Genomic DNA, 19,114 nt, shown 5'->3' on the forward strand with positions numbered 1-19,114 from the left:
ATTTTGTACCTACAAGCTCATTTCGGACCCTGTAAACAGCAGTTGAAATACAATTTCACTGTTAAGTCCGTTTAGTAATGATTCTTGAACTTAACTCACATCACATCATTGGTAAGAAAATGTAAATAAGAAGTTATTGAAGAAGTCGGATGCACATTTTCATAACAACTACTAAATAGACTTTGAGGTGAGACTGTTCTTAAAAAACAAATGAGAATGCTGATTTGACATTATTTCCTGATTTTACAGTCATCACAAGGCACACCATCACAGACTGATACCGGCATAGAGAATAAATTAAACACTGCATGTGTTGTTTTCTTTATTTCTTCCATGACTGAGGGTTTCCCTCATTCCCAGAATATATGTCCATGTAAGCACAGCTGCACTCTGTTGTCATTCTGTACAATGAGACAAAAATCTCACATCAGGTTGTTTTGTAGGAAATATAATTAACCACAAGTCAAACATTTTTTTTTTTACAGATTTACAACATAAACTGAAGTCAGTGTGACTTGATGACATCTTCATCCTCTCTCCTTTTTATTTTAAACTGCTGGGCTGAGAGGACAGTCAGACACGCAGGCTCTCAGCAGCTGGATCGCTGATACATATGCACATACAGAGCAAAATACCTGAAAGAAAAAGGCCCTTAAACCAAACAAGATCCTGATCCTGATCTGCTTCGGATGATTGTCTGAAATGCTCTGTGAGAAATATGAGGAGCTTTTATGTGAGAAAACAGTGTGAGTGGAGAACAGGAGAAGAAAAAGCAGACAGAGGTACAAGGAGAGTGGGATAAACAAACATTTATGGTCATTTCATCTCGTCTCAGAAATGCGATCACACTGTCCTCAATATATCAAAACATCTCTTGGGTAGAAAAACACACCAGAAGGAGCTAGATTTTTACAGCACATAAAAAACACTGTTTTGTGTGAGTGTGTGATTTTTTTTTTGTTTTTTTTTACTGTTGGCTCCCTCTGCTTGAAGATGTAGCTGGCACAAAAGATGCACACAAGACTAGAGGTTAATGGATGGAAGGCACCGCACCAACCAGGGGAGGAAGGTGTGAAAAATGTTGTGTGCTCCGGGGAGATAATCCACCAGTCTTTCTGTCTCTGCCAGAGTGGCTCTTAGTTCCCTGCGGGTCCCTTCACATCCAGAGACTGGTGGGCGGCCCCCGCCTGGAGGTTGCAGGATGATGGGTCGCAGTAACCATTAGGACCGGCCGCACCGGGGGGCCCCGGCACACCGGCCTGTCCATGAACACCCGGGGGTCCCCTCTGCCCGTCTCGACCGTCCCGACCGTAGCCAGGTTTGCCCGGCTCACCTGTGATCACAAAATGCATTTTGATGATGCCACTCGCTGGATTATGGATGGGTTCATGTTTTTCCAAGTCTGTCTTAACACAACAGTTGCACACTCTTTTATGCAGTGAGTGAGGTTGTGGTTGCTGCGATCATTCTTCCTGTTCATACTGGTCTTCAAGAGATTCTCTGCTAACTCAGTATCAGTGTCAATTTGAAGGAGCCAGAGCCTGGATTCAACAATCAAGGAGGGTGTGTGGATTTTTACCCCCTATGTCTTAAGCAGTGATTCTCAACCTTTACAGGACACTGGACCCCCTGCATATTTTTTTGCCCAAAAGACCGAATAAGAAATTAATGGAGACTGTCTGGAGTCTGTCTTTAAAAAGACAAATGAGAGTGAATCAAAACCATCAAAATGTGGCTTCTTATTAAAATATGAGCAATTTCCCATTAAAACATATGGGATTGGGGAAAAAGCCTTAGCTTAGCTCGGCTTGTTGGCTCACCATTTTAGTAAAATTATAAATGTCTGTAAGGTTCACTCAATCAAATGATAGTTAATGGTTTAAACTTTAAAGTACCCCTTGCAATTACACAAAGTACCACTAGGGGTCCAAGTACCACTGTCTTAAAGCAACAAAAACACTTTCATTGTACATACAGGAACATCTGTATTGTTTAGATTTACTCATTTACTCACCAGGAAGTCCGGGAGGTCCTGGCTGACCTTTAGGTCCTCGTGCAGTGGGCCCCCTGGAGCCTCTGTCTCCCATCTCACCTGTAACAGGTTATTATGTAACAAATATATTAGTGAACAAACATCACACACTGACAATGTGGCATTTTTTCCACCAGCGTAAGCAGCTGTATTACCTTTAGGTCCTTTCACTCCTAAAAGCCCTGGTGGCCCTTTGAGTCCTGGTAGTCCTCTTGCTCCAGACTGTCCAGGGAAGCCATTGTCTCCTGGAGCCCCGGGAGACCCCGGAGGTCCAGGTTTTCCAGGTAAACCAGCCACGCCAGACTCTGGCCGCCTTAAACTAGCTGCTAACTGGGCCAGCTGTTCTGTTGGAGCACAGCAGAAGAAAAAAAACACATGATGAAACACATCAAATGTTACTTAGCAGCTGTAGCCTTAGTGTTATAAAGGGATTTTTTAAACATAACACTTTGTAATAAATCTCGCCATGGCATATGAAAGCTCATTTCTAAAAGCCAGAAGCAACCTCATGGAGGAGATGGTCCAGCAGCTTTTGTACATGAGTTGAAGAGTGAAGCAGAGCGAGGTGAAACCGTGGTCACGATATCCCTCGAGCTTCGCCTGTTTTCCAACCTTTTTCCATAGATCCCCAGTAAATTGAGCAGAAAATAAGATAATACTCTTTATTTCAAACAATCAGCGACAGAAAATGTATGTTCATGGTGCAAAGGATCTAATATTAATCTCCCGTGGCTCTTTGCTGCATGGTACTTTGCACTTTGGATTCCAGTTTCCTGGCTTGCTGATGAAAATTCATGCAGCTCTCTCTTTTTTTTTCAAGATTTCCTTTCCAGGCAGACTCTTTGCTTGGAGCAGGGGAGTGCAGGTCTGCTGGAGGTGAAATTAATTTTTTAGCACATGGGGGTATAAAAAAGGCATGAGTGTAGGAGATGAGTTGTGAAGACGTAGGAGCAGAAGAATGAAGAGAACAGAGGTCGTGACTTCAGTGAAACATTTCTACAGCTTGGGGGAAGGGATTTTTTCATCCATCAAATAAACAAAGGCTGAAGCTTATTTCATGTTTTGGTTATGAGACTTTCCCTTTTTGAACTTCAGAGTATTCGGCAACCGGCCAGATCAATGAAACAGCAGAGGGGCGGATCTACGTGTGGTGTAATGAGACATTCTGGGACAGATTGAAGTTGAGAAATGAGGCCCAAAGGGATGATAAATGGGGTCAAAGGCCTATATTTCTTACCTTGCATGACTCGCATGCAAACTTGTTTGATGTGCTGATCACTTGGCTCTTTACCCTGGAAAGAAAAAGATGACTTAATAGATTTCATTACAGCGTCCGAAACATTTACGTCAAAGCTCCGCAGCACCTGTTATCCAGTGAAGATGACGCCGATGATGTACTTTCACTTAGGTGGAGGACTACGACTTAAAAACTACAACATCTGCTGCATTTTGTACAACACAGGTGTTACAACCGAGCTGGGATTTTACAGATCATCCTCGAGGACCGTGTCCATTTACTACAGTGGGTTTCAGCATGGGTGCAAACATTTTGAATTCCCAAACAAGACAACATTTTTAGGGCATCTTGCTCCTGTGTTTTGATTAATTCCCTGCTGCTGAAAGAAAAAAAAATAGGGGTTTAGAGTTTTGGAGTTTATTTGCAAAAGTAAAAAAAAAAATAAGAAGGACAAAGATAAAAGTGTGCAGGGAGAAGCGTCCAGCCCAGAGGGACTTCATAATGGCCTCTACCTACAGTACGTTCTCTCTGTATGTTCTGTAGACATCCAAAAATGAGTCGCCCCCACCACCCCCCCATATCCACTTGACCAGAATCCATTATAAATTTTAGATAAGGAATAAGTATTAGATGGATCTAGTGATACAGAAACTGACTACATGATGACCTACTGCCTTTATTGACCTTAAAAAGACAAATTGCAACTGCTAAAGTTCATTTCCAAATCTTTGTACTCAGTCACAATGTTAAGGCCTGAGAGTTTGTTTAGCAACTCTTGGTTGTTTGGCTTGTTTCCCTGCACACGTCTTTTCTTGACACTCTGGGCTCTAGTTTCGTGGCGCTGCGCAAGGTGGCGCAGTGCCAGTTTAGTGCAGTGCAACATGGCGCACAGTCAGTTTGGCAGTTTGGTGGACCGAGGTGCGCCGAGATGGGTGTGGTGGCGCAGCAGGGGGAGGTGTCACAGATTCAGTTTGGCGCAGTGAAAGTTTCGTGCCAAAAAGCTGCGCAGAAGGTGCTCTGAAAGCCCGCCAGCTCCAACCTGGACTACTCTCGGCGCAAGGCGAAGCGCAGCCGGTGCAGTGGTGGTTTGGCTCACCGGTGCACAGTGCGCACATGTCACCAAAACCCCACAGGCAGGCTTCCACAGTTTCAGGCATTTAAATGCAATAAATAATCACAACAACTACTATTTAATGCAACTAATGAATTCATATCTATATCGATTGTCCCGTCACATCTGATGCGCTGCGCCTAGACTGCGCCTGGTCTACGAAACTAGAGCCCGCTCTTTCTATATACTCTGTCTTGAGGTGACCTACCGCAGGTCCCTGGGTCCCCCTGACTCCAGGTGGGCCTCTGTTTCCCTGCATGCCCCGGGGTCCAGGTGAGCCAGGCGGCCCCTCCACGCCGGGCTGGCCTCGACTTCCTTCAGGACCTCTTTTGCCAGGATCGCCAGGGTTACCAAGCTAAATAGAAAATAGGACACCAGAGCAGAGAGAACATTACAATACAATTCAACAAGAAACAACAACAACAGGGGTACCATGTTAGAATAATCTGTTTAAACTCACATCTCCTTTAGCTCCAGCATCGCCTGCTTCACCCTATGACAATGAAACAGACACATTTGTGTTGTGGTGAGATTCTGTCCTGAATCGGATTGTTGAGTCGTTACAATATGTTAAATGAGCAACATTGATTTAACAACTTACAAGTTCCCCTTTGTCGCCGGGGTTTCCCTCATCACCTTGCTCTCCCTGTGAAAACACAGTGATGATTTTACAAAAGCAACATGCCTCTTATTTCAACGCAGCACTATGACCATTAAGGAAGATTTACTTAGTATCTGGATTCCATACCTGCTCTCCTTTGGGTCCTGGTTCTCCACGATCTCCCTGTAATAAAAAAAAACGAAGGAAAACGTGTTCATTAGCTTAACGATTTGTCCACACTACAGAGAGATAATCATCTATTTGTTGTTGATCATTAATCTTCTCCTACTGTTCAAGACAACAGCCTTGGACTCGGGAAAAAAAAGAAAAGAAAAGGTGTCTGAGTGTCTGTGGTGGTTTCTTACCCGCTCTCCTTTCACCCCAGGAAGGCCATGAGGACCAGGGAGACCAGGAAGTCCAGGGTCACCTTTGGGTCCCTGTAACAAGGAATTAGTGAGTACAATCATCCAAGAAAGGTTACATAGATTTGGAGGCTTTAAAAAGACAAAAGGATGCACCTCAGCTCTGTCTGTCATAAAGTATGACACCTGTTAGCATCTCTGAAAGTGCATAGACATCAGTTATAATGAATATCTTCAGAATAAAAGTGAAGATGCATTGTGCAGTGGGGTCCATCCACACACTGAGCTCCTGGAAGCTTAGCATTGCTATGTTTGTGTGTGCCATTCCCCTCTTTGATCACTGGCCGACTGTCTCAGGAATGCCAGGAGAACAGAGGGCTCATTCAGTCTGCTGCTTTCTAGTCTCCCCTTACTGTGAAAATAGACCCCATGTGAGAACCCGGCTCGGTCTATTCTCTGAGACATTCCAGTGAAACAACAGCCAAGACTGCACACTCTGAGTCTGCAGCCTCTCTCAGCTTCTCATATTCAAAGTGTTAGTAATACAAGGATGAAATATTGAGCTCATCTGCATGAAAAACAAGCTACATTTGTAGAGTAGAAATTAATTACTTAAAATGTAAATTTAATTAGTTTGCGTGCGTGTGTTTACAACTTACTCTGGCACCTGGCTTGCCAGCTGAACCTGTAGGACCTAGCTCTCCTATACTTCCCTGTAGAGAAGAGAAAATGATGACAAAGAAAGGGATTTAATTTAAATTTCAAATAAAATAAGGGAGTTAAAGACGGTGGAGATTCAGCTGAAACATAATACTTACAGGTTCACCGATGGGTCCGACAGGTCCCAACTCTCCCTGCTCTCCGCGCTCACCCTGTCAGTGAGATAACACATAAGCACGACAGTGGTGACAAAGATCAGGGCAGCGTCTCAACAACCTGTCTGCTGCTCGTACTTACTGTTTTACCCGCTGGCCCCATTGTTCCAGGAAGGCCTGGCTGACCAGAATCGCCCTGCACAGACACAGCCAATAGGTCAGAGTCTGACAATGTAAGAGCAAAATAATAATAATAATAATAATACCGAATTCAAGAAACAACATTTAATATTTAATAAATGAACAAACAAACAACCTTAGGGCCACTCAGGCCTTTTTGTCCAGGTGCACCAGGCAGACCCTGAAAAAACAGAACAGATCTTGAAGAGATACAACAAGAAGGAGAAATATTTCCACCAGCAACCCAGCAAATGTTATTCTTGTGAGGGAATTCACCTCCCAGTTAGAAGAAGGTCAGCCCGGTGGAAAATAAATATATATAACCTTTAAACCTAAATAAGATTAAGGTGAAAAGGGTGATCTTGGTATTTAAATTAGGTGATGACTTTAACCCAGACAAAACCTATTGATTAAATCTAACTGCTGCCACCATCAGAGTGTCCATGTTTGCCAATTGATTCTCATTAGTACCTTTCATTAGACTAATCACAGATCAGAGGGCTGGGAAAGCTTTATGCCCGAGGTAGGACGGTAAACAGTGGCTCACAGTACAGCCTGCTGCATGTGTTGTGTTTAACATCGCAGCAGTGTGGGATTCAAATAGTGTCTGTGCAAAAAAAACAGGTTTGCTTACATATCATAAGTGTACAAGTTAATCATTGCTTTGACTGCTGCTATTTGCTGCAGGACTGTGCACTACAGAAGGTATTGTGATGCTGCATGCAGAGGCTGTGTTGCTTTAAATGACTCCTGGGGGGGGTTTACTCAGGTGCATCAAATCGGAGTCGGTCTTGACAGTTTGGGTTAAAGGTCATACTCACAGGAAGCCCCTGAAGTCCAACCTCTCCAGGAACACCTGACTTCCCAATGCTTCCCTGCAGGGAGACAGTGAGAAACTTCATCTGATATTGCTCCTAACAGCAGAATAACCAAGCCACGTTTTCTTTTCAATAGAAGTAAAACAATTTGTAATAAAAATAAGACATAAAAATAACAAATGAATCGGTACAACTGATGCTCTACCTTTGCTCCGGGCATCCCAGGAATACCTTCGCGACCATCCACGCCCGGTAAGCCCTGGTGATGAAAAGGAGAATAAAAAAAAGTTATTTGCACAAAATCTATCTGAAAAACATTTTCATTTGAAGTCCATGATGAGACACTCACAGCTTCTCCCTTGGGACCTGGCAGGCCTGTGATTCCTCTTGCTCCTAGAGCACCCTGAACAACACAGCGACATTACAGTTAGTATGGTATGTCCATCTATAACAGCTGCAGAAAACATTTATTTTTGACCTTTGAAAAAATGTTCATGTCCATGATGAGGATGTGTGTCCACTAACCGTTTCACCTTTAGGCCCTGGCTCGCCCATCACACCTCTCTGGCCTAGATCCCCCTGAAATGGTGCAGTGAATGGTATATGACTCATAGAGACCATTATTTTTTGCTTTAAAAACAAAAGCATTTATATTGTGGCACAAACTTACAGTCGCTCCTGCAACACCCTGGGGACCAGGCTCTCCATCAAGACCTCGAGCTCCCTGCCAGAGAATAATGTTAGTGTTAAGTTAATGATTTTTTAAAAACGATTTAGACAACAATTCTTGGTTGTAATTCAGGAAGAATCTAAAGTATATAAGGGGCACCGAGGGATTAAGAATCATAAACAGACTTACCATCTCTCCTTTGGTGCCCATCATTCCCATGGCTCCACGAATTCCCTGAGGGCCCTGAAGTAACAACAGATCCAGCAGGTGTCTCAGTGAGTAGGGAAAAGAGACCAAAGAGCAAGAACAAACTGTAACACGAAAAAGACTAAACGATCGTCTAATAAATACAGCTAACTTACCGTTGGTCCTTGGGATCCGACCTCTCCTGGACTTCCCTGGTCTCCCTCCTCACCCTGACAGAAGAAAAAACAACGGAGGTCAATGGGATCAAACACTGCACAGCGTATTTAAATACATTATAAGAGTGAAACTAAATCCGCACACATGACGCATCAGTGCATCTATTTCCTTCTCTTTCCCAAAAACTAACTGGCAGGCTGCTCCAATCCACTGTGTGTTGAATAGAGAATGAGGCAGCCAGTCTGAGATGTGTTTAATACCCACTTCTTAATGGATTGCAGGAAGGAGGGTGGGGGGGCAAAAGCAGACAATTTAACTCCAAATTACCGTTCCCCTGCTTTGCAAATTACAAATAATTTATATGCTGACTCTGTGGTAGACCTGAGGAGGCACATCCATTAAGATAAATCACAGTCTGGGTCTGAGGCTGTGCACATTTTCCGTTGTTAAAAAGGCAACTTCTCCATTTAATTATGTGTACGGGAACTGGCTATTAAGACGTGTAAACAATAGATAGCTGATCATGGAGTGGAAGGCAAGCACACAGGTCACGCAGGTTGGCGTTTGTTTACATCACAGAGCAACAGAGAGATGAGAAAATTAAGAAATTATTTTGTTGAATCTGATTATCTGATGCTCATAAGATGCACCTTGTTGTAATGGAGGCAGCGTTTTGAGTCTCTCAGAGCAATCCAGACTCTTGAATGATTCAAAGAAATATCCTCAATGTCTGGTGGTTTTATGAAAAAGTAAATAAATAAATAAAAAGTTGTGTTCATTTATTCATTTGGCTGCGGCAATATTGTTTTATGTAATATGTAGTACAGTAATATGAAGTGAGGTACTGCGTGAGCCGCGCCATATAGGCCTACAACCATGTGCCAGAGTTCAGTCATCCAAATACATACTTATTTTATATTTCAATTCGTCTTCTTTCTCAATATGATAAAATAACAGACTCTCAACCCCAGCATAACATCTGGTGTTTTTGTTTTACCATTGTTAACAATAAACATCTTTATGCGTGTGAATTTTGTGAATGGAAAAGAGACAAAAAGAAGCTCAAATGAAACTTTCAGCGAAGGAGAAAATCATTCTCTGGGACGGAGCGCAGACTGACAGTAAATCATATCCTGGCACGGGGGGTGATAAAGGGAGATAGGCCCAGACTCATTTCCATTTATATAGTGCATGGACACATTACGGGGAGAGGGTAGTTGTGCTTGAACATCATTTCAAATAAATCATCCTCCGTGCATTACAAGGAGTCAGAGGCATTACACACAGGCATGTATCACTCCCTCTTGAAATAGAGCAGCACAAATAATACTTGTCTCAAAGGTGTTGGGAATCACTTCTTTACATTTATGTCGGGGATAATTCCTATCTAATGTGGTGCGTTGGCGTGGCGTGTGTGACAGTTGTGGTGTTTTTAAGTAACTATTTGTGCAGCTGTATGTCAGTATAAATCACTGCGTTGATCTAGAGAACGTAACATTTCATATCAGACTAGATATGGTTGACATATTTTGCTCTGGCTGGAGCGTATTTTACCTTGTGTCCTTGTTTCCCAGGTTCTCCTGCTTCACCTTTCACACCTTTGTGGCCCTGGAAACGGACAGAGAATAAAAGAAGCAGCAGTAAAACACACAGCTGTATGTTTGGAGACACTAAAGTGATTTAAGAGCAACACAAAACCCCTCAACTGTGTTACTTACCTTCATGCCAGGGAGGCCAGGATGTCCAGAGGTCCCAGGTGGACAAGCATTTGGACACTAAACAACAGCAAAAAAAAAAACAATTTGGAAAATACACTGCAGGATATTTTTTGTGAGAAAAAACCCCCTCAAAACCAAAGTCTTACCAGGTCGGTGCTGCCAAGCATTCCTGCTGCACCCTGAAATTGAGAGGGAAAACAAGTTAGCACGTTCCTATTGTGAGCTATGGACACCATGAAGGCTCCAAGGAGCTTGTAAATCACTGGAGGAAGGACGGCAGCGTGCACAAGTGGCATCACCAGCAAGGCCAAATTAATTTCATGCTCCTATCATGATCCTCCCCTTGTAAAATATAAAAGTCAAATGGATTCATTGGCCAATCTTGTGAGATGTCACTTACTCTGGCTCCTGTTGGTCCACGAGGTCCCTGTGGTCCTCTCACACCCATGGCCCCCTGTGGGAAGAGACATAAAATGTGTAAAAAAAGAAAAACTCATCTTGCTACAGAAAAATAAAATACAGATTTGCATCAAAGCATTCATGGAACCATTCAATTACAATACTACCAGCCTACAATTGTTAAGTAGTTTTTCTACACCATTACAATTGTAATGTTTAATTAGTAGAAAAAAAAAAGAAAAGAAAAGAAAATTAAAGAAAAAGAAAAAGAAAAATCTTGTAAATGGACAATCTTTACTTTCCAGTTACAGGTGATGATAATTATTTATGACATTTATCTGACATTCATCAGCACGCATGGTGAAGTGTGCAGTAACTATATTTGTATATTCATAATAACTGGTGGGAAATCCAATGTCTGGTGGCAGATACAGGCAACTATGGCCAAAGGGCAAAATTATAATGAAAATAAGTCAAATATGAATCTTAACTAGAAAGTAGAGATCAAGTCTGGGAAATGAAATATACCTATAAAAATGACTTCTGAGGCGATACAGTCAGATGAAGTTCTGAATATTTTATATGAGGTGTTGATTTTTTTCACCTTAAATCAAATTTTAAGTTATCTTAGAATATGTGAGGAGGGCTAAAAATACTGGCTCTACATGTTCAGTCTGGCAAGAAGGTGTTTTACTGTAAGGCTGGTGAGGTATAGAACTTTACAGACTGTTTACATAATCAGTATATGGTGCATATGTTTGTTGTTGTATATGTATTACGTATACACATGTGTTGGAATAGATTTGTAACGGCTCAGGGTCTCACTTTCAACCCACTGACACAGATATGTTGTGTTTTCACAAATCAAATGATGACATCGTAAAGATGGAGTGTGCTCTAAATCATCTGCAGCCAAGTTGCGGTGAATGTGGCCTCGCCTACATGAAGTCATTTTAACTTCAACCCTGGACTGAAGATAAACACATCTGTTCTATCACTGGCCAGTGGCATCATATTGCACCACGACCTGAGTGCTCATGAGGACAGTGTTCTGTGTTGACATGTGTTTTATAATATGAAATTCTACTTTAAAAAAGGTAACAATTTATTATTATCTCTACTCACAGGTGGTCCACCTTTCCCCACTTCACCTGGAAGCCCTCCAGGCCCGAGTGGTCCCTGTACAAAGACACATTTCATGTATTCAATACTAACACAACTCTGATAAAAACTACATTTAATGTAAGGTCTGGGATTGCTTGTGTGGATGTGAGTATCAACAATTGACTTACAGTGGATCCATCTGGCCCAACACCCTAAAGAGAGACACACACACAGTACAACTCAGTATGAAATATATATAAGGATTTTCCATATCAGTGTTTGATGTACTGACAGCTTTACTGGGAAATGCTACTCACAGCTACCCCACGAGGTCCAGGTTTTCCAGGTTCACCCTATAGGATGATGAGAAATACATGAGATACACAGACAGACTTTGACAGACAAACACTGAAATACTGTGTTCAGGTGAAATTGAGTGGTGTTAGCCCCGCAGACGGTCCAAGTTAACATTCCTCCAGCTCATCACATGACTGAGCTGGGCCCATTTGACCCAGCAATGTTTAGCCTAATGAGGACCAATGTTGGGGCTTCATTCCCCACGGAGATTACACAGAAGACTTGCAGGATTAAGTCTCATTTGTCATGAGGAATTGGTTTATGCACTGCGGCTCTCGCTGCCATGCCAAAAGACTGGACAGCAGCTTGGCACCATTTCACTGACAGTCTCTAAAGCAGGAAAGAAAAGGCTCATTAGTCACTCACTTTCTGTCCGGGTGGACCGTCAGGCCCAGGATCTCCAATAGGGCCAGTCAAACCCTGCAGAGAGGAGATATCAGGCTTAACTAATGCATCAAAACAAAGCTTACAGCACTTTAATGTCTATTTTTATCACCTTATATTTTTTTAAAAACATTACAAAGTAAAAAGTACCTAATCCCTCAGCAGCTATCACTTTCCCCCACCTGTCAATATTTCACATCTCTATGATATTACATCATAACACAATCATACTCCAGTGGGAGGAGTTCTATGTATCTATAAATGGGATTAACTTGACTATTAACCACCTACTCTACAAGTGCTGCAGCACTGCACTGCACTGCACTGCTGCTTCATGTTTGTCAGTCACATTGGAATTAAAGAGTCCTCAAGAGTGTGTTCAATTTAACAGACATGCAGAAAAAGTCAGCAGCAGGGCAGAGGGCAGAGCTCCCAGAGTGCAAACCAAGCAGAGAGCAGCATTCCTCTGGCTCATTTCAAACAAGCCCATTGAAAGAAATCATTCCACACTGTTTTGAGGATTCTCAACAGGAGACACCAACAGCGGCCGGCTAACAAAGCTGCTATTGTTTCAGGACTCCTGGTAGATGTAGCAGGGCACAACACTCAATTATAATACACTGTGACTACACAAATATATTTTATAACAGTTTATAACAACATATTATGAGGGGGTTTTGTAATAAATTGATACAGTATCCATTTAAACATTTAAGGTGGACTAAATTAATCTACAGCCCCTCTCTGCCAGGTTATCATCAGCACCAGTGGTATGTTAGGATGTTTTCATAACCTTCCTTTAAACCCTGAAAGGAGCCAAAGTTAATTACACTCAGCTACAAAGGAAATTTGGATTTGCTCATCCTGTTTAATAAATTCCTCACATTCCCTTCTACATCTGAAACATCATTGGTCACTGGAAACTAATAAGTGTGAACATAACTTATGAGGTGGGAGGATCACTCTTTGTAGTTCCACCCCTCGGCTGAGGTGAAGTTTCACTGTGGTCAGAAATGACGCTCCAGATACTAAATACATAAAACATCTATCTAACGTAGAGGACTCACATCGTTTCCAGGAATTCCAGGTAACCCTGAAGAGCCAGGTTTGCCTGCATCTCCATCAGGCCCCTACAAAGAAAGGGTCCCACATGCACACCGCACACAAATTCAACACAAATGCAAAGCAATGCGATACATCATTTGAATTTTGTATTAAAAATGTTATAATTACAGGAGGACCATCCTCGCCATCTGCTCCCCTCTCCCCCTGCAACAGAAGAGATCGGAGGCTTTCAGGATAGGAGATAGTGAACCACTGGCAAAGCATCTGCCACAATATATAGACCGTGTTAGAGAGCTAACAGCACTTACAGCAATGCCATCAATTCCTGGGACACCTGCAGGTCCAGGAGGGCCAGAAGGTGCGTCACTCCTCTGAGTAAAAAGAATTATCATACAATAATAAAACAGCAGCTTAAATTTGTGAAGACTATCCTTCCAGTTTTTGTTATTTCTTACACTGACATACTGCTACACAGACAATATGAAGAAGAAGAAAAAACACAGCAGGTGCACCACCTTATTGTATGGTGCCAGAAGACAACCCATCTCATACACTGAAATAGTATACAGCCTGTAGAGATGATTTCTGCTTGCTGAAATAAGTCAGCAATAGATGGTGTTTTGTAAAGGTTTAGCTTTCAAAGGCAAACTCCAGACAAAAAGTGGTGCATCTTACTTTCCCCCCCCCCAGACGGTCCAATAAATGTACTAAATAAAACAACTCCAACATCTTACCACAGCTATAAATGGATCGTGTTACTCAGGAGAACACTCACCTGCACCTCTGTCACAGCAGTCTATGGAGACAAATAGAGAGAGCACAAACAGAGATAGTGGGAAACATAAGTCTTACTTGAGCGGAGCAAATAAGGACAAACTGCAGGAGCAGCACCAGAAGTGGCCCTCTAACGCTGGGGGCCCGAGCCATGATCTCCCCGTGGGCAGCAGGAAAGGTAAAAGTTGTAAGTCCTTTCTCTGGGAATTGTTGGGCTGAGGGAGCCCCCGACAAAACAACCCAACTAAATCCCCTCCGGCTATCTAGACCGTCCGAGGTCCCACCGCCATCAGGGGCTCATGTTTATTCATACAATGCCCTGTTACAGGAAGCGATTGGAGGGTTGGCGGAGGGGACAACGCGGGGAGGGGCCACACCTCGGACGCCACCAATGGGCAGGATCAGCGGGTCATTTAACTTCTGACACGACCCAGTGTTTTTATTAACATATATTTTCTGCTGTGACAAATTGAAGTTTGCTCTCTACTGAAAAGACAACATGAGGGAAAAAAAGTGGAGCCAAAGACCCAAAGATCAGATTTTTACGCACGGCACATGGACGCTGCGTGATCTTATTTCTCTCCAGTGAAGGCACCTTTGGCTCCTCTGAATCTCATTCATTCATGCCCTCAAAAACCTCCAACTGCACTCTCAGGAGGTTATAGTTCATTCACAGCTTTCATTCTTACCGATGTCTTGGCCGGGAGGTCATAACAAGCTTCAGTCCTGGCGCGCGTCACATCGCAGTGAATCAGCATCGACTCCAGTTCAAACTTTATACACAAACAAGGGGAAAGAAGACTTCAGTTTAATATCACTACGGATAACCAAACACAGTGTAGCTACTCGTCCTAACCAATGTTACAGTTCAACAGCCATGTACCGACTGCGCCATTTTGCAGCATGCAAGAAAAATAAGTGAAGCAAAACAAGTTAGAAACAGTGTGGGACATATTTTGACATGACTATGGGGCATAGGGGGTTATATCTATTATCGCGGGATCTGAGTGGCGCACAATGCAGAGTCTTTGGAAACCGTACACCTGAGCTGCATGGCGTGGCAGCCCTCTGCAGGATGCTTTAGCCTGTGCACGGCTCATAGGTTTATTTTTCACCACGAACTGCCACAAATTCCACATATTTGTCGGCAAAGCACAGAATGGGGCAGACAGCTGACTTGTACTGTAGTAGAAGCAGTGGTGGACATTGCCAGAGAGCATTCAAACAGGTTAGTGAGAAAACACTGCAGGGATTCCAGGGATTTTGCACGTCTGCAGAGGAACAATCAGAAGAGGCTGTAGAGTTAAAGCCCATGCATCTGATCAAAAATTACCTTTTAAACGGGTATATTAGGGGTGTAAAGGTTGCTTTAATGCAAAGGGCTGTAGATTTCACCTCAAAATACTAAATGAGGAGGTTTGTTTTCATGCAAAAGAGGTAAATATGATTTTTTAAAATGATAATCTATCATAAACCTATTATATGTGGACCGGAAAAACGCCACAATGGTGAAAACTCTAACAATTCATCATTTTAAGAGCTCCTTTAATATTTTGCATGCAGCCTGTACCGTAAATTAACTGAATGTACATGCATCATTTAAATTCAGTTAAGCCTGAATATTTCCACTGGAAATGTAATGAAATAGGCTCTAAAATATGAAAAGGCACAAAGTCAAATAATGATACAAGTGCTCCTGCTTTGATGCTTGGGTGAACTTTAGTACTTGTGTGGAACCTTTGCAGGTCTTTAAAGCAGCTTTAGTTGCAAAAAGCAACAAAAGCACAGGGAGGTAACAGGCGTTTAGGCCTACCGGGATCGCCATCACTGGGTTGTCCTTGAGTTTTCCTATCAACGTGAACCCATCCAGACTGACTCTTTGCCGTGGCGGTATGCTCTGAGACCCAACTATGACACAGTCGACCAGAAGGGTGACAGAGTGCCTGCGGACATCCAGCAGGACTCTGTGCCACTGATCATTGAAAAGAGAAGCCTGAGGGCTGAAAACAACAGTCTGCCTCCCACTGCCCAGTGCAGTGAAGGTAAACTCCAGAGACTTCGACTCCCCGTTGAGTCTGACAGCCAGCTGCTCGTTGCCATTCATATCCTGCATTTGCCAGATATTCCAGTTTTTATTGATGGTGCTGGCGCTCATGCGCAACACAGCAACAAATACGAAGTCCTCTGGGAGCCCGAGGGGATAAGCTGATCTGAAACACAGAAGAGGGACTATTGTGAAAACCCCAACTTACATTTCCTATTAAATATCTGTATTCCAATAAGGATTTATGCTGTGTGCAATACTACTCTTTCATCAGCTTTTGTCAGAATTAATACTTATTCTATTCTTACTCTAACCCTGCATTTACTCATATAACATCTTATATTCATGCAGTATCATTTAAACTATCAGTACATAAGGAATGTGAAGTTACACATGACCAGTGTTTGACATTCAGGACCATGGACAGGGTAAATGAGGTTATACCAGCTCAACCACTAGGTGTCAGTCTGCACTCACAGAACCACGCAGCTTACCTTGTGTTGATTCTGAAGTTGAATGCTGGGCCTATTTGATAAGCAACATGCTGAGGAGATGATCCAACAACCCTTTTCACAGTGCCCCTTCTTGCCAGCTCAGCAATGTGGAACTGGGACATAATGTAAAATCCTGAGGGCACAGGGACAGAAGAGTGGTTATATATAGAATCATCTCAGAGGTCTGGTAATAGTCCCTCAGGATATTGAGTTGATAATTTTCCATGGTGAAGGACCTCTACTTCATCTTTTAATCTTAATCATTCCTAAAACATCTCTATAGAGGGAAAGTGCCCACCCCCTACACTATATAGTACAGATTCCTTGCAATAATAGATTTAAAAAAATATATAATTCAACATTAAATGGAGAATTATATTCAGTATTTTAGACTAGATTAGACTAGCATTATATGCCCAATAAAAAAAAAGAAAAAAGTAAAAAAGACAAACTACAGTATGCTCATTTTTTGTGCATCCACCTGGGAAGCGATCCTCCCCAACACTTATCTGAGGGCACATGGACTGCTGCTCCAGATGAATACTAACTTGAGGTGAAAATTGCACAGCTGCAACATGGAAAGAGAGAGAAAAAAGCCCAGTTAGTAGTTATATAGTGTGTGCATGTGTGTGTGTGTTACAAGTGAATAAAAGCTCAGTGTTTGGAAAGCTGCACCACTTCCTTGAATAAATATTAGACTGTCTCTCACTGTTTGTGGTTTCCTCTTTAACACTTAAGCTCTAGATTTGCCTGTCCGTGCACATCTGGACAGGAAGTTAAAGGCCTTTATCAAGTTTGTATAAATGGTTCACACATAACAGACTCTTAATGTCTCCATTTGTCATGCTGCGGATCAGCGTTACATTAAACATCTAACACTGTTAATGTTAACTGTATTTGTCAAGGCATTATGCTGCAGCATTACCACTGAGTGCACATTTCTATACTGGCACACAGCTGCACACCCTAACTTGGCAATGTAAGTGACTGTACACACACTACAGGAAACGTGTCATAAAATATAGATAAGGGCAGTAGTGTGTACAGGCGGAAGACACTGAAGCTGAAGCACTGTGGTCAGATGATATATACTGACACTGGTGAATGTCAATTAGCAGATTTTGTCAGCCACAAAAGAGATCTCGCTATTAAAGCTCCATAGCACTCAATAGTCAATATATACAGTATGTAAAGAAAAACTGCACAGTCATTCAGTACATCAGGAAGAAGACATGCCAAACTCTGAAAAACTGCTTGAACAAAGATGAACAGCAGGTACAAATACAAATTAACCACAGTGATGAACATATACATATATTACAGTATATTATATAGGCTATAACTTGTTCAAGGTTAACACTTTCTGATAACTAGTGTCGTGCAATTCCTCACCCTAGCAGCACTGCTGTATATGTTTTTGTAATTGTTATCTGGCTGCAGGAGGCTACTTACTCTGAGAATGAATCCCAGTGCAAAGATATTCTGGGATCACGTAGCAGCAGCACAATGAGTACAGGAGGATGTTCCTGGAATGCAATCAGAAATTTCACATCGTAATAAGCACCAATCATTTTGCATGATACTGGTAAAAATGACAAATGAAATTGTAGCCTATTATGCAGTCAATATTAAGTCAGATATTTACCTTTTGACTCCACCCATTTCATTGCTTGATCTGGATATGAAAGGCCACCTGCTGCTGGATGTTTCTCCAGACTGGCTGCCAGGAGAGACCTGTATATCTGCCCCCTCAGCAGGAATGGAAAAAGCCCAGATCACAGTGAGGGGTCTCTTATAGGCTTGACTGTTGCTTGACATTTATTTGGGGGAGTGAGTCAACAGCCCCCACAGTGTCAACTCTGCATTCCTCTGAGTTCTCCTGCACCCACCTTGGATTTAATGTTAATCTTTCCTCAAGCATGCAGTCAATGCTTTATCCAACTTGTGTGTCTATTTTCACGATTGTTCAGTGATAGTGAAGTGATGATAACAAGTAGGTTACATTAGATTTGAAAACATTAATCGTACCCTGTGGTGGCTTTATTTGCCTAGCACTATTGGGCTCTACATTTTCTGTGATCTCTATGGTTGCATGGTATTTGGACAGTATTGTTTCCTTCCAGTGCAGTCTGGAAAATCAAGAGACGCTGACTAAGGTGCAATTCAGGCTGTGTTTGCTCGCACAAGCCAAGAAGCAGAAGGCAAATTCATCCTTTTTTTTGCATGTAGCCTATTTTCCATCGTAGTGATAACTTCCAGAATCCACAGAAATGCATTGATTCCTGAGAAAGCCATGCAGCTTTCATTTTGTCCTCACCGGAAATTTGGTTGCACAGGGACCTGAGGAAGAGCTTGTTAGTATATGAAACTGATTTGACAACTATAAAGGATCGTAGGACGGATTACTGAATAGGATGAATGTGTGAACCAACCACATTTTCTCCTGCTATTTATCACTTGTTTCAAGCAATACATTGATTGGTCTCTAGGATCAGTAAGCTAAACTGGACTTATTACATCCACAACTAACTGCAGATAACAGAACCAATGCATTATGTAATGTCAAATTGAAACCTATTAACAGAA

At 42.3% G+C, this 19,114-nt stretch overlaps 1 protein-coding gene across 1 annotated transcript; it reads right to left on the minus strand.

Annotated features, from left to right (window-relative positions):
- Positions 1-311: 311 nt before the first annotated feature.
- col9a1b (collagen, type IX, alpha 1b) lies at positions 312-18,868 on the minus strand. The gene is made up of 38 exons (XM_085800313.1): positions 18,174-18,868; positions 17,981-18,054; positions 17,010-17,096; positions 16,529-16,661; positions 15,804-16,200; positions 14,680-14,763; positions 13,992-14,012; positions 13,525-13,587; positions 13,385-13,420; positions 13,219-13,281; positions 12,134-12,187; positions 11,728-11,763; positions 11,599-11,622; positions 11,432-11,485; positions 10,308-10,361; positions 10,054-10,086; positions 9,908-9,964; positions 9,744-9,797; positions 8,189-8,242; positions 8,016-8,069; positions 7,827-7,880; positions 7,682-7,735; positions 7,506-7,559; positions 7,362-7,415; positions 7,160-7,213; positions 6,475-6,519; positions 6,301-6,354; positions 6,162-6,215; positions 6,003-6,056; positions 5,347-5,418; positions 5,129-5,164; positions 4,982-5,026; positions 4,841-4,873; positions 4,589-4,735; positions 3,270-3,324; positions 2,188-2,376; positions 2,015-2,092; positions 312-1,333 (listed from the first exon to the last, which is right to left on the minus strand). Exons 1-38 carry the CDS (start codon positions 18,344-18,346, stop codon positions 1,137-1,139), a joined length of 2,934 nt encoding a protein of 977 aa, XP_085656439.1. The 5' UTR covers positions 18,347-18,868; the 3' UTR covers positions 312-1,136.
- Between the last annotated feature and the right edge of the window lie 246 nt (positions 18,869-19,114).

The sequence above is a fragment of the Trachurus japonicus genome, chromosome 15 (genome assembly GCF_045865225.1).
Source record: "Trachurus japonicus isolate A0001 chromosome 15, Traja_1.0".
NCBI classification, from domain to species: Eukaryota; Metazoa; Chordata; class Actinopteri; order Carangiformes; family Carangidae; genus Trachurus; species Trachurus japonicus.